Source organism: Fopius arisanus, unplaced genomic scaffold (genome assembly GCF_000806365.1).
Source record: "Fopius arisanus strain USDA-PBARC FA_bdor unplaced genomic scaffold, ASM80636v1 scaffold00048, whole genome shotgun sequence".
NCBI lineage: Eukaryota > Metazoa > Arthropoda > Insecta > Hymenoptera > Braconidae > Fopius > Fopius arisanus.
The window spans coordinates 759,283-775,633 of NW_011887787.1; the positions used below are offsets into that span (position 1 = coordinate 759,283).

Genomic DNA, 16,351 nt, shown 5'->3' on the forward strand with positions numbered 1-16,351 from the left:
ATTTTGCAAAGGAATTTATTTATTTATCTCAAATGCTCAAATTTTTCAAAATCAGTATTTCAAGATTATTTTTATTTCCAGAATACCTTACTGAATTATTATATGAGAAGGTTAAAATCATAATAATAATGATTATTATTAAGACTATAATTTTATAAAAAAATTCAAAGAAGTATCCATTTGATATTACTAGAGGTTTCAGTTGAACTGAATAAACATTTACAAAAAATCAAGGAAATCTGTTTTTAATTTCGGAAATCGTCTCGTACTTTTTCATGGTTTTTGTAAATTTCTGGGAAGTCCTAGATCAGATTAACGTGAAAAATAAACTGTTTTAACCCAGCGATTAAAACTTCGTGAGACATTGAATAACAATAAAACGGTGTATATATTTTTTCACGTCACGTTATATTTTTTCACGTCAATTTTATCAGCGGTTTCTCCAAAAAACTTGAAAGATGCGAAGATATCGGTAATAACTCCTGAGAGAGACATAATCCTTACACTGAAAAAAAGACAATTCTCCCAAATAAATATTCTAGTAATGAGTAAATTATTTTTCTCAGTGCAACAACAATTGCATAATTTTGGTGTACAAGATATCCCCAGGGATTCCCACGAAAATATAATAATACCTGTGGATTTCGGTGTTTCCCCACCCAAAATGGTTGCTGAAAACCCATCAGAGCGTAAAGGTACACACCCACGTGAGTAAATCTTAACACGTCGTTCCGTCATCGTCCCACGCAGCATTTCCACCCATGAAAGATGCATTTCAAACATTTGTTTAAACTGAGGGGCAGGTTCGTGGATTCGTGCAGCATGCAGTGTTGAAATACCCATGCAGAGTCCAGCTCGAGTGCTGCAAAAAAAAAATACAATAATAAAAATAATAAAATAACAAGTAGTTATGGTAGGGATGGAGTAATCCAAAAGGTAGTGGGAGAGATGGAATTGACTTCAGCACTCACTGCCTTTAGTACTCCCAGACTAACCGACAACTGTGCCACTACGAATCGCGATACCACACCGTCAACATCGAGATAAATAACTTAATAGTGTCCAAGGGAGAGCATTCCTGATAAATCAATCGAATAATTTTTTACTATTGTATTTAATTAAAAATCTACCAGGATATCTTTAGGAAACAAAATCAGTGAAATTAGGTAATTAGTGACAAGTGAGAATAAACGGATGATTAAATCCTGGAGACAGTGATGGGTATAAAAAAGGGTGGGAAAAAAGGGGAAATGATAACGGGAGATGAGGTGATGACCTCGACGGAGGTCTCGGGTACGAGTGAGACATCCTCGAGAATAGTCTCTGAAGCGAGCACAAGTGCTGAGACTGAGATTCGCAGTAGTACAACAGAAATGAGTTCTGGATCGCGTGAGGTAGTAATGGATTCAAAGGGGAATGTCATTCGTGTGATAGAGACCCCGGGGTCGACAATCAGACAGGGAAGATCGAGGGTGAAGGATTCAGAGGATTTCATTAGAGGTGAGCAGAGACTAATCGAAAAGACCAGACCAGATGTAATATGTAGAGATGATGGTGACGTAATGCGGGATGTGGGCACATTCGTGACATCATCGTCGATGATGACCTCTTCGTCCTTCATGGAGGAGTCATCGAGTACTACGATGGGTGATAATCCACCGGAAGTTCATACGAAATCCACGGAGTCGAGTAAAACCGCGAGGACATTATCCGAGGGGGTCAGTAAAAATGGACAGATGTGGGTAGACACTCTGAGGATTGATGAGTCCGAGGAGTCTCTGAATGTCGATGGGAATGTGATGTCGACCCGGGGGAAAAATGTCCAGAGTGAGAGGAGTGAGCCCTCAGGAAAACCTCACGTGACGTTCACTAAAGGTTTACCTTCGACTGAATTGAAATCGTGTAAATCAAGGGAGATGTCGAAACGAACGAATGAACCCTCGAGGATTCAGGGATCAGGGAGGACTGATGTTGAGATAAGGGATGTAACTGAGGAGCGGAATATCGTGGAGTCATCGTCCTCGTATACTGTTGAGTACAAGGATTCCTCGGAGGGTAAACGAATCGAGAGAGGATCGACGGTGTCGTCGACGATTCAGGAGGAGCCGTCGTCACCACGGGGAACGTCAACACCCCTTCGAGGAACACCTGAGAAGCGGCACTTCAAGCCGGGTGAGTCATCCTGGGACGGGAGCTTCACCCTGGAGAAGTCCCCGGCTCCTCAGACCTTTGACAAGAGACACCGGAGAACAAACGTGGAGATTCATGACGTCACTGATGACTACACCGTCAACGAGGCTGATGTCTCGACGACTTCGTATGTGGTCGAGACGTCAGCGAGTGAGAGCAGCTTCTCGGACGTAAGGGACAGCTCAACGGTTCGGCGGGAAGTCAGGAGTCATGAGTCTGAGAGCGCCAACCAGGAGTCGCAGAGAATTATAACGTCGAGTCCGATTCCTGGGGGGCGACGCCCAGGACCTGGGGAAATCAACGAGTCGATTATTGTTGAGCAGTCTCGAGTCCACGAGAGCTATTCCGACTCCTCGAATATTGACCTATCGACGACAGCTGTTGAAACAGTGATTGTTGTTGATGGAAAGCCTGTAAACAGATCTGTGGATTATAATGTTCAATCAGGATCGACTGATGCTGTGATAAAGGATTCGGGAGAACGAGGAAGGCCCTGCAAGCCCGGGTCCTCGACCTGGGACGGATCCTTCGTTTATGAAAAAATACCTGAAGCCCCTGGAAGGGAGTCTCTTACGAGAGACACTGGCAGACATGTGACATCAACTATTGAGAGATCAACCGATAAAGTTGATGTCTCCAGTACGGAGTTCATCAGTGTGGAGTCAACGTCTGACGAGAAGGTATTCGACTCCTCTCACTTCTCTACTACAGTTTTGCATGACGTGAGAGACAGCAGACGTCCGCAGAGTCCAGAAAAAATAACGGGGAGACCTTCGAGTCCTGATAAGAGGTCACCGAGTCCTGGGGACAGAACCTGTCGCCCTACGAAGCCGGGATCTTCAACCTGGGACGGTTCATTCACTTATGAGAAGTCTCAACAGCCGAAAAGGCCTGCGGACAGTCTCAAGGACGTTCATCAACATCCGAAGGACGTCTCCAAACGTCCGGTGACAATGACTGATCGAAGAACAGAAACAACTGACGTTTCAACTACTAAATTCATTAATGTGGAGTCAACATCGATGATTGACTCGAAGACACTCGGATCTTCAGAAGTTTCAACAACAGTTTTGCATGATGTGAGAAACAGCAGACGTCCTCAGAGTCCTGAGAAAATAACGGGACCGTCGAGTCCTGATAAGAGGTCTCCGAGTCCTGGGGAGAGAACCTGTCGTCCTACGAAACCTGGGTCTTCGACCTGGGACGGCTCCTTCACTTATGAGAAACCTCAACAGCCGAAGAGACCTGTGGACAGTCTCAAGGACGTTCATCAACATCCTGACGATGTCCCCACACGTCCCGTATCAACCGAAAGGACTGATTACTCAACTACAATATCAAAATCGATGAACGTGGAATCAACGTCGGTTGACGATTCTCAGAGGTACTCCAGTACATTGGTGCACGATGTGAGAGACTCGAGCAGACCCCAGAGCTCTGAGAAGACACCTGGAGGACCTTCCAGCCCGACTGACAAGTCAATTCGCCCTTCGAAGCCCGGATCTTCAACCTGGGATGGGTCATTTACTTACGAGAGGCCTCAGCAGTCGAAAAAACCTGTGGACAGTCTCAAGGACGTTCTTCAACATCCTAAGGATATCTCTCAACATCCAGATCAATGCCCTGTTCCAACTGCTGATCGAAGAACAGACAAAATTGATGTTTCGACAACTAAATTCATCAACGTAGAATCAACTTCAACGGTTGATTCAAAAACATTCGATTCGGAAAATGTTTTAACTACAGTTTTGCACGATGTGAAAGACAACAGACGTCCTCACAGCCCTGAGAAAACAACTAGGAGACCGTCGAGTCCTGATAAAAGGTCCCCAAGTCCTGGAGACAGATCTTCTCGTCCAACGAAGCCGGGGTCTTCAACCTGGGACGGTTCATTCACTTATGAGAAGCCTCAGCAGCCAAAAAAGCCTGTGGACAGTGTCAAGGACGTTCTTCAACATCCTAAGGATGTCTCTAAACGTCCAGATCAACGTTCTGTTCCAATTACTGATCGAAGGACTGATAAAATTGATGTTTCAACTACTAAGTTTATCAATGTAGAATCAACTTCAACGGTTGATTCAAAAACATTCGATTCATCAAATGTTTCAACTACAGTTTTGCACGATGTGAGAGACATCAGACGTCCTCACAGCCCTGAGAAAATAACTGGGGGTCCTTCGAGTCCTGATAAGAGGTCTCCGAGTCCTGGTGACAGAGCCTCTCGCCCTACAAAGCCCGGATCTTCAACCTGGGACGGTTCATTTACTTATGAAAAGCCGAAGAAACCTGTGGATAGTCTCAAGGACGTTCTTCAACATCCTAAAGATATCTCTAAACGTCCAGACCAACGTCCTGTTCCAATTACTGATCGAAGAACAGACAAAACTGATGTTTCAACTACCAAATTCATCAACGTTGAATCAACTTCAACGGTTGATTCAAAAACATTCGCTTCATCAAATGTTTCAACTACAGTTTTGCACGATCTGAGAGATACCAGACGTCCTCACAGCCCTGAGAAAATAACTGGGGGTCCTTCGAGTCCTGATAAGAGGTCTCCGAGTCCTGATAAGAGGTCTCCGAGTCCTGAAGACAGAGCCTCTCGCCCTACAAAGCCCGGATCTTCAACCTGGGACGGTTCATTTACTTATGAAAAACCGAAGAAACCTATGGATAGTCTCAAGGACGTTCTTCAACATCCTAAAGATATCTCTAAACGTCCAGATCAACGTCCTGTTCCAATTACTGATCGAAGAACAGACAAAACTGATGTTTCAACTACCAAATTCATCAACGTTGAATCAACTTCAACGATTGATTCAAAGACATTCGATTCATCAAATGTTTCAACCACAGTTTTGCATGACGTAAGAGACACCAGACGTCCTCACAGTCCTGAAAAAATAACTGGGGGTCCTTCGAGTCCTGATAAGAGGTCCCCAAGTCCTGGAGACAGATCTTCTCGTCCAACAAAGCCTGGATCTTCAACCTGGGACGGTTCATTTACTTATGAAAAACCTAAAGAGTCCAAATCACCTAGAGAAGCCCCAAAGCCTGACGATCGTCCAGTATCCATAAAAGACCTGAAGACGAGGCAGCCTGATGTCGCCACAACGACCTCTAAATTCATCAACATCGAGGCGACTTCAACAATCGACTCCAGAACAATCGATTCATCAGTTGTTTCTGTTCCTCCCGAGAAAAAACCTGCGGGAAAAACTCCTCAGGGGCCGAGGGTCAAGCCTCAGAGCCCGGAAAAGCGAACTGTCAGGCCGATGAGTCCTGAAAAAAGTCCTCCGAATTCAACCGATCGCTCCATACGCCCCACAAAACCTGGCTCATCAACCTGGGACGGTTCATTCACTTATGAGAAACCTAAAGAGCCTAGGAAACCCGCTGGCAAAACTAAACCTGCAGAGAAAAAACCATCGGACAGAGATAAGCCCAGGAAACCCGATAGGGAGCAACAACCGGTACCTTCTGACTCCACAGTCAGGAGTTTTGTTTCTAAAAATGATGTCGACACGACATTTGTTACTGAAGTTGTTCAGCAGTCGTACGTCATTGAGAAATCATCCAGTAAAACTGATGTCATCAACGAGAATTACATCAAGGATGTGGTGAGTGGAGAATTTACTGAAAATTAATAAAAATTTTCGTGTCAGTATGAACAAAATTGGCGAATTATTCAATAATAATTCCAGTGCTATATTGCTTGATGATTTTTTTTAATTATCGAATTCATTGCCAAAGAAGGGAAATCAAAGTATGAGCGGTGAAAAATTTGAAAATCGAAAAGCGCTTTCACTCGGTTTCTTTCAAGGACTCGGATAAACTCCGCGTGAACTTAAAAATAAATCTGATGTCATGGACTTCATCACAACTAGGTGAATAAGTGAGGAAAGAAGATAAAAGAATTTACAATTAGACTTCCGCAGACATCACGTAATTCATTCGACCCAGTGAATATTTTTCTAATTACCGATCTATCCCGAAAACTATCGACTTGAGGTGAAAACGCGAAATGACTTTTTTGTAGTTAATTAAAATTCTAACAAAAAAGGTCTTTTAATATTTTCTTCTAAAATCATTATTTTTCCATGTATTGACATTCAACAAAAGAGTAAAAAAAAAGGATTTTTCTCATTCAACTAAAATTCAAGCGGTAATTTAAATTTTTGTTAAATAATGACTCAACGAAAATTTATGAAGGTGTAGAATAAATTTCTGCGGGAAGATCTTTGTGATGCTGAAAAATGAAAAAACTACTCGTGATTAGAATAAATTTATCAATATTCTGAACAACAACATTGTAAATTAAAAAAAAGCCTAGTATTCAGAAAATTGTAGGTTTAATTCTCTGTTGAATCAAATATTTCATCAGGCACCGATAAGCGGGAGGTTGATAATAGAACAACCGGCTGTATCAACCTGGTTTTTCCTATGGTTTCCCATGCAATTCCTTTGCTCTATAGAAGAGTGAATCAGGTACAGTGATCCATAGTCTCATGCATAGGGTAGGATAGGGCCATTTAGCGAAAAATGGAGGCAAAAGGGCCGGAATATAAAAAAAAAGACACGATGGGGAAGTTGAATGGCCTAGAACGCACCTTCTTGTCTTGAATTCATGGCATCCTCAACTCTCTCAAGACACGCCATATGACAAATACAAATAAGACAGCGTTTGTGCCCTAGTAATGCTTGGCAGCATGGAATATTGAACGTGTGTTGGTTTGTTTTGCATGAACTAACGCAGTGTCAATATAACTGTCTCTTAGTTGCTCACCCAGCGATATCATCGCGTGCTCAGACTTCATTCAATTTCCGACAAATTGATTTCACCGATTGTTATGAAGACGATTTTCCATGAGAAACCTTGGAGCAATTCATATCATTGCGTCACCTATTTTTGTACTACGACCACATATCCTGTTTTATTTTCAATCTCGTTTTATTGGAGGCAATTGTTCAGACACCATTATGTAATTGAAATTCATTTCAATATTCGTCAATTATTACTTTCAATGCTCTAATGGCTTTTTTTTTAACAGTAGGACAAAAATCATTTCTCAGAGGAGTCTCGGAGTAATATCTATGGATCTATGGGAGATAGAGGATATTTAGTAATGACATTTTTTGTAGAACTTAATTTTCCTTACAAAAAATATTATAATCAAAATTTTCCTATCTTCTGTAGATTCTGAGATATTCATCAAAAACTGGTCAATAGTCAATAGCAACGACTTCCATTTATTTTCCCCTTTTTTATTAATTAAAATCAATAAAAATGGATGGATAAAATTCTGTAGAAAAATAAAAATCAGTGGAATAAATAAAAATAATGGAAATCTCGTAAAATTATCAGAAACTGCTGGCTAGGCATATTGTTGGTATCTCTGAAAAATCCTTGAAACGATCGTTTAAAAATTGTCGACGAAACCATAAAATCCGCTCATCATATTTCCACTGATCTATTACAAGCAGGTATTACATTTTCACACTAGACTGCGCAAAAACCCAATGATCGAAGAAAATACAGTAGCTGTGAATTAAGCGATGTGGTTTCATTGATGCATCATGTTCAACGAGATATCGATTCAATGATAACCGACAATTGAGCTCGTGGTCAAACACGTGTTCTCCATTCGTACGGGAGTCATTTTAAAAATCCACCCACATACCCACAGAGTTTATTAACACATTACGTCAATTTTCATCCGAGGCCAGATCCGGATCTTCACCCGGTCTTTGTTTAGCAACTCATAATTAAGTGCATCGAACCTGGGGATATAATTAGAGCAATTTTAAACGGTCGTTGGCTCTAATTGCCGGTAGTTGAAGGTGTCATGACGATAAATCAATTCACGTCACGTTTTGACAATTCTTTCTACACCAGAATTTATCATTTTTCATCTACGCTGTCAGCAATTTATTTTTTTATGAAATTAAAATTTAAGTTGATATAATAAAAAAAATAACAAAAATGGAGTGTTAATTGCTTGAAAATTGTTTATTTCTGATGAATAGTTGTTTCGGGAAAGAAGCTAAAACTGATTTTTAGGAAAAATTCTTGTTTTTTCATTTTTCTGGTGAAAAATATTGCGTTTTTGCGATTTATTGTTATTTAATTAATGAGATAAAAGATAAATATAGAATAGATTTTCTAAACTTTTAAGAAGAATTACGAAACTGTAGAAAAAATGCATGACTTTTTTTTGAGCCATTAAAAAATAACAAAATATATTTTTATATATAAAATATACAAAAATATATATATTCCTATTTTTATATATTTTTCAATGGCGGCCCTTTTCTAGACATTTACCAAAACATTAGGTTTTTGCATTTTGTTATTTTTTAATGTCTCACAAAAAAGTCATGCATTTTTTCTACAGTTTCGTAATTCTTTTTTCATTTTTATATATTTTTTCAATATATTATTATATATTTTTATATATAAAATATAAAATTTAAAATTTATTTATAGAATATATAAAAATATATAATAATATATTGAAAAAATATATAAAAATGAAAAACTTTGAATTTTTTTTTCAGAGAGATGTCATCGAGACGTCAACGAAAGACGTTACCAATAAGGAACAGGTGACTAGTATGGTATCGCAAAATGTTATCGACAACACTCACTTCGAGCAAATCGATGATTCTCCCAAGAAAGTCACACCCGATCGACCCGGTTACCCCCGGGGCATTCCGGGTCTCCGTGAAGAGGACAAACCGAAATCATTGCCTGCAGCAGGAAAACCCAGTCGTTCTCGTCAGCCCGAAGAGACACGAAGGTAAATCAATTAGAGAAAATTGCTATAGATTTTTGCGGCCTAAACACTGCAATCATTGAAATTGCTTTGTAATATTTATGGTATGTCGGCCCATCATGACGCAAAAAGGTGCGAAAATGGAATTTTCTAATCAATCTCTCATCTCAATATATCTGTGAAATTAAATCGTTTTAATCTCATATTTAGGTATTATTGTTCCTTAGTCGTCGATTAAAATATGGATTAAATATATATTAATTAAAATGCAATCTATATATTCATTTTTTTTAATTTTCAATCCTTTGAAAATCCATTTTTTACGATAACTAAACGAAAAAATGGAGATATAAGAAAGATTGGCTAAAATTCGTTTTCTGTGGAGATTTCAAATTTATTAATTGTGATTAGAGATTGAAATGATCATTTGGATTCTAGACTGTTGAAATCAGGAGATCATTACCAAAACTATATTTTCATATAATTTTTCAGATGCTTTTTTGCTGATTCTCGACTTTCCATTTATTTTTTAAAAGTCAGATTCCTGATTTTCCACTTGATTCTGATTTTCTCTACCTCTTGTGTTCCCAATTCCTTCAATCACGTGCGCCGAAATATTTTCATAATAAGATTATATCAAAATTCTCAGATGATCGCCAACAGATAATCTCAAATTAATGAATTATCGAATCAATACTGTCTGTAATGAGTGAGTAATTGTTTATTAAAATGGTTCATTAAAATTCAATTGGGTCTAGGTCTCCAGACGGCAGACCAAAATCACCAGAGAAACCGGGGGATCACGTGACACCTGGAAAATCAAAAAAACCTGAGGAGAGGGCCAAGTCCCCAGGTAAGCCCCGACCAGCAGCCGGCAAGCCAAGTAGAAGTCCTGACAAGGACAAGGCACCTGAGAAAAAGCCTAAACCACGGGATCAGTCACCTGATTCACTCGATGGTGACACGAAGCCGCAGAAATCATCACCAGTTGATGTTCTCAAGGAAATTCCACTAAAGGAACAGTGCATCTGTGAACTTTGCACTTGTGGGTGAGTCCATCCATCGATTGGAATTTTTATCATTAAAAAACCATAAAAAATAATCATATTGGGAAAAATCAGATGACTGGAACGAAATGCTAGAGGAAAAATCGTTCTATCTCTGAATTTATGACTGAATCAATGATTAATAAATGTAGATTGGGTACTATTGATGGGATCAAGGCTCACATCGATCTCCTCTCGTGCTTTTTTTTTATTTTTCATCTCAAACATTTACATTACGTGTTGCAAATGGCCTCGATAAGTCCCGGCAGATCAAAGGCACCACCTCTCTGGTGCACGTTTAAATGACGCATATGGGACACGAGACAGTACCTTTTAAGGTGTCACGATTCCTTATTCGATTCACTGTTTTTTTTTTACTACCTACACGTTGATTACAATCATGTAATCCATCAATGAGACTGGATCATGTCACTTTCAATGAACAATTTCACTTTTCTCTCGTTATGGATTATCTGCTCCTTTTTTAGATTTACCGATAAATATACGTTTTTTGCATTTTATCGGTATTTTATCATTCGGAAAATAATTAATTGTTACAATAATTTTTCTGCGTTTTCTATAAAAATTCATCGATTTTTTAAAAATTTGGAAAAACACAGGAAAATTATTGGACGATCGTTTTTGGGTCATTAAATAATGACAAAAGGCGAAAATGGTTTTTTTTTGTGTCAATCCAATCAACAAAAAAAAAAAACCAAATCCCCAAAAATTAAAAAAAAATTCCGGGAATGCAGAAAAAAAATTTAAAATTTAAAAATTTAAAAAAGTTTGCAGAAATTTAACAAAAAATTCCGGGAATGCAGAATGTATTTCAGATATTTTTGGGTAATAAATTTAGTGAGATTTGATTAAACGAAATCAGCCTAGTGACTTGACGAAAATAGAAATAGAAGGCTCTAGAAGGAAAAAATATTTACGCAAATGTTTTAACGAATTCTGTGTGTGGAATACCAATAAAGTGTATTTACAGAAACGAGGAATTGGTGCCTTCGGCGGATTTGGGTCTGCCGGTTTCTGAATTTTCCCCTTTTCAATTCATTTTGCAAATTTAATTTTCTAAAAGAGCACGTGTACCTAATTTTTGAAAAGCAAAATGAGAAATTGACCGTCGAACTGAATCAAAGTTTTTAGCAGAAATAATTTTTTTTCTTTATGACTTGAGTTGACATCCTTGCGACATGAATAATTTCGTTTTTAACACTCACCTGTGATATTCGTCAACCTCTTACACAGTCATTGCAAGTATTTAGAGTTGATTATGCAATATGATGTTTCTTCTGGTGACGCAGAGTGCGTAGGTACCAGGAAACCTCCTACATCATATCTGTCCGCAGCATATCTTCAACAATAAAGTGGAATAATAATTTATGAATGTAAGAATTTCACAGAAAACCTTCAAAATTGATTGTAAATTCCTATTCGATCTTTCAGAACTCTTAACTAATTTTTATAATCATAATTTGTAATTAATGAATGACAAATGTTACTCATTGTTGAGTAAATTGGACGGAATATTTAAAAAACTCGAAGGACCTGCCAATAAAAATAATGACAATTTTTCAGACGTCACAGATGTCCTCACAATGCTCCAGAGGATCACCTGGACATCTCCCACGAGCCGATTTACGGTGTCACGTCGTATCGTCAAGAGTATGACGAGAAACATGTGGATCGTCAGGTGAAATTCCACCACGAGGATCACCTTCAGATTGAGGGTGATTTCACTGGAGAAAGAAGAACCGATTATGTAGCGACTCGAGGGGAACGAGCACCTGTGAGAAAGCCTCAGGATAATTTGAGGCCGGAAGGCGATTTCGATAGTAAGTTGTGTTTTCTTCCAAAGGGACCTCAGGAGCAGTGATAGACAAATTTTATTTTTTAAGTCCTAAGTCCTGAAGGAATTTACAGACTAAATTTTTCAAGGAAAAAGGCTGAAAAATGGAGAATTTCATTATCTCTTGATTTGATTGTTATACGTCCCGATGAAGATGAAAAAATTATTGAAGAAATTTGTTTATCTTTTTTGGATAATCCTGAGACTAAGATTTCCGATTTATTTCCGATTTATTTCCAAAAAAGTAAAAAGTTAACGAGGAATTAATATTTTTCTTGGCCCTTCAAATCCAAATAAACTCAGGACCGCACATCACTGCTGATAAGAGTTATCATTTTATTAATTATGGATTTTCCTGCGATCCTCAGGTGTGACAACAACGGAGCTTGTCTTCACCGGGAAACCTGGTGATCGTCCAAGCCCAGTACGTCGCAACACCTACACCAAACTCGAGGGCGATTTTACTGATGAGACAACGACGCACACTGAGTTTATAGATCATCGGACTGTGGAGCGGGCAGAAATCATCCGGCGAGTGGACAATCTCACTGTGGGAGAGGGTGAATTCACGGTAATTATAATGAATTTGGAATAAAGTCAAAGCACGAGGACGTAATCTAGGATTTGGGAGAAGAACGTGACCTTTTGCAAAATCGAATTTTTCATTCAATGACTGCCTAAGCTCCTGATTGTCGATCCCTGATTGTTAAGAGTTAATCAAATAAATATTGGACTTTTTCCAATTTTTGCACTTTAAAAGAATGAGATTACGATATTACAAGGAATAAGCTAGGATTGTGATTGCAGGGAACTTCTCACACGAAAGAGGATTTCCACACTTTTGACGTCGTAGAACTAGATCGTCCGATCCAACGTCGTCCATCAGTGGACAAAACCGATCGATTCTGGAGTCAGACAGATGTTGTAAATACCACGACAAATCACGAGGAGTACAAGACCTTCGATGAGACAGATTACAGGACAACTGTGATTCTGAGGAGAGAGGATAATCTGCGACCTGAGGGACCGTTTGAGGGTCGTCCTAAGGATGATTATACGCCTGGAAGAGTTGATCGTCCAGAGCCGATTCGTCCGATCGACAATTTGAGACCTGAAGGGCCGTTCGAGGGACGTCCTAAGGATGATTACACGCCTGGAAGAGTTGATCGTCCAGAGCCGATTCGTCCGATCGACAATTTGAGACCTGAAGGGCCGTTCGAGGGACGTCCTAAGGATGATTTCACGCCTAAACGGGGGGAGAGACCGGAGGTGAAACGCCCTGAAGACAATTTGAAGCCCGAGGGAGATTTCACTGAGAGGGAACGGAAGCCTTTTAAACCGGCTGAGAAGAGAACACCGATTAAACATCCAGATAATCTTAAGCCTGAAGGGGATTTCGAGAGGCCTGAGCATGAGAAATTCCGACCTGCTGAGAGACCAGTTGTCAAAAAGCCTCAAGATAATTTGAAGCCTGAAGGAGATTTTGATAGGCCTGTCAAAACCCCAGTGAAACCTGCTGAAAAACGAACACCTATTAAGCATCCTGATAATCTCAAACCTGAAGGAGAATTTGAAAGACCAGAGGAAATACCTTATGGCCCTGGAGAGAGAGCTCCAATCGTTCGCCATCCGGATAATCTGTTCCCAGAGGGAGATTTTCCAGACAAGGAGCAGAAACCCTTTAAACCCGCTGAAAGAAGATCTCCAATTAAACATCCAGATAATCTCAAACCTGAGGGTGATTTTGAGAGGCCTGAGCACGAGAAGTTCCGCCCAGCTGAGAGGCCAGTGGTCAAAAAGCCTCACGATAATTTGAAGCCTGAAGGAGATTTTGATAGGCCTGTCAAAACCCCAGTAAAACCTGCTGAGAAGCGAACACCTATTAAGCATCCTGATAATCTCAAACCTGAAGGGGACTTTGAGCGACCAGAGGAAATTCCTTACGGTCCTGGGGAGCGAGCTCCCATCGTTCGTCATCCGGACAATCTATTCCCAGAGGGAGATTTTCCAGACAGAGAGCAGAAACCCTTCAAACCAGCTGAAAGGAGATCTCCGATTAAACACCCTGATAATCTCAAACCTGAGGGCGATTTTGAGAGACCTGAATATGACAAATATCGCCCTGCCGACCGTCCAATTCCGAAAAAGCCCCAGGACAATCTGGCACCAGAAGGTGACATCGAAATCTGGCGCTCTCGTGATGATTTTGTTGATTATAAAATTCGGGAACGAGTGGAAGTCACCAAGTTCCTGGATAATCTCAGGATTGAGGGAGAATTCACTGACACAAGAACGAGAGATGACTTTAAGGTTGTCAGAGGTGAACGAGTTGATATCGTTCGGCATCCTGATAATCTGAAGCCCGAAGGACCTTTCGAGGGTCGTCCTAAAGACGATTATACACCGAAGAGGGTTGAAAGACCTGAAATAAAAAAACCAGAGGATAATCTGAAGCCTGAGGGTGAGTTTGAGCGGCCGGAGAAGAAACCAATGGGCCCATCGGAGCGTCGATCCCCGATAAAACATGCAGACAATCTGAAACCAGAGGGAGACTTTGTGAAACGACCCAAGGAGGAGGCTCCGAAGAGGGGAGATCGAGCTGATATCAAAAAGCCGCAAGATAATCTAAAACCTGAAGGAAATTTTGAGCGACCTGTGCAGACACCTGTCAAACCTGCTGAAAAGAGGACTCCGATTAAACATCCAGATAATCTTAAGCCTGAAGGAGATTTTGAGAGGCCTGAGCACGAGAAGTTCCGCCCAGCTGAGAGGCCAGTCGTCAAAAAGCCTCAAGATAATTTGAAGCCTGAAGGAGATTTTGATAGGCCTGTTAAAACCCCAGTGAAGCCTGCAGAGAGGCGAACACCTATTAAACATCCGGATAATCTCAAACCTGAAGGAGACTTTGAGAGACCAGAGGAAATACCTTATGGCCCTGGAGAGAGAGCTCCAATCGTTCGCCATCCAGATAATCTATTCCCTGAGGGAGATTTTCCAGATAAAGAGCAGAAACCCTTCAAACCCGCTGAGAGGAGATCTCCAATTAAACATCCAGATAATCTCAAATCTGAGGGCGATTTTGAGAGGCCTGAACATGAGAAGTTCCGTCCCGCTGAGAGACCAGTGGTCAAAAAGCCTCAAGACAATCTGAAGCCCGAAGGAGATTTCGATAGACCTGTTAAAACCCCAGTCAAGCCTGCAGAGAGGCGAACACCTATTAAACATCCTGATAATCTCAAACCTGAAGGGAATTTCGAGCGACCTGAGGAAACTCCTTATGGCCCTGGGGATAGAGCTCCAATCGTTCGTCATCCAGATAATCTATTCCCTGAGGGAGATTTCCCCGATAGAGAGCAGAAACCATTCAAACCAGCAGAAAGAAGATCTCCGATTAAACATCCTGATAATCTTAAATCTGAGGGTGATTTTGAGAGGCCTGAACACGAGAAGTTCCGTCCCGCTGAGAGACCAGTGGTCAAAAAACCTCAAGATAATTTGAAACCCGAAGGAGATTTCGATAGGCCTGTTAAAACCCCAGTGAAGCCTGCTGAAAAACGAACACCTATTAAGCATCCTGATAATCTCAAACCTGAAGGGGACTTCGAACGACCAGAAGAAATACCTTATGGTCCTGGAGAGAGAGCTCCAATCGTTCGTCATCCAGATAATCTATTCCCAGAGGGAGATTTCCCAGATAGAGAGCAGAAACCCTTCCAACCCGCTGAGAGGAGATCTCCGATTAAACATCCTGATAATCTCAAATCTGAAGGCGATTTTGAGAGGCCTGAGCACGAGGGCTATCGTCCTGCTGAGAGACCCATCCAGAAGAAACCTAAGGACAACCTCAAACCCGAAGGAGACTTTGAGAGACCTGAGAGGAAGCCTGTTGGTCCTGGAGAGCGTCGATCTCCCATTAAACATGCAGATAATCTCAAACCTGAAGGAGATTTTGAGCGTCCTGAGCACGAGGGCTATCGCCCTGCAGAGAGACCGATTCAGAAACGGCCTCAGGACAATTTGGCGCCTGAAGGCGACATTGAAATCTGGCGTTCACGAGATGATTACGTTGACTTTGTTGAGCGTGAGCGGGTGGAGGTCACCAAGTATCAGGACAATCTGCGAATGGAGGGTGAATTCATCGACATGAGAACGAGAGATGATTATAAGGTCGTTCGCGGTGAGAGAGTTGACATAATTCGTCACCCCGACAATTTAAAACCAGAAGGTGATTTTGAGAGGCCTGAGCGTAGACCTGTGGGTCCAGCAGAGCGCAGAACACCCATTAAACATCCTGATCATCTCAAACCTGAGGGTGAGTTCGTGAAACGACCGAAGGAGGCAGTGCCTAAGAAAGGAGATCGAGCTGATGTAAAGAAACCCCAGGACAACCTCAAACCTGAGGGAGACTTTGAGAGGCCTGTAAAATCACCGGTTAAACCTGCAGAGAAACGTACACCAATTAGGCATCCAGATAATCTCAAACC

The 16,351-nt window shown here is 40.8% G+C and overlaps 1 protein-coding gene and 1 long non-coding RNA gene across 2 annotated transcripts in view; one reads left to right on the plus strand and one right to left on the minus strand.

The window, feature by feature from the left end:
- Positions 1-166: 166 nt before the first annotated feature.
- The window catches only part of LOC105267601 (uncharacterized), a 26,734-nt gene continuing 10,549 nt past the window's right edge, over positions 167-16,351 (minus strand). Inside the window, exons 2-4 of the long non-coding RNA XR_892267.1 lie at positions 11,239-11,372; positions 636-862; positions 167-505 (exon numbers count right to left, since the gene is read on the minus strand). This is a non-coding gene — a long non-coding RNA (uncharacterized lncRNA). The remainder of the gene's footprint in view (positions 506-635; positions 863-11,238; positions 11,373-16,351) is intronic.
- Positions 980-16,351, plus strand: part of Sdb (SAXO downstream of blistered) — a gene marked incomplete in the record, with an annotated part of 25,268 nt that continues 9,896 nt past the window's right edge. The window contains 6 exon segments of the mRNA XM_011306561.1: positions 980-5,810; positions 8,749-8,990; positions 9,725-10,015; positions 11,597-11,853; positions 12,236-12,438; positions 12,675-16,351. The exon segment at positions 12,675-16,351 is cut by the window's right edge and continues 1 nt beyond it. Of these exon segments, the coding sequence (XP_011304863.1) occupies positions 1,218-5,810; positions 8,749-8,990; positions 9,725-10,015; positions 11,597-11,853; positions 12,236-12,438; positions 12,675-16,351 (9,263 nt within the window).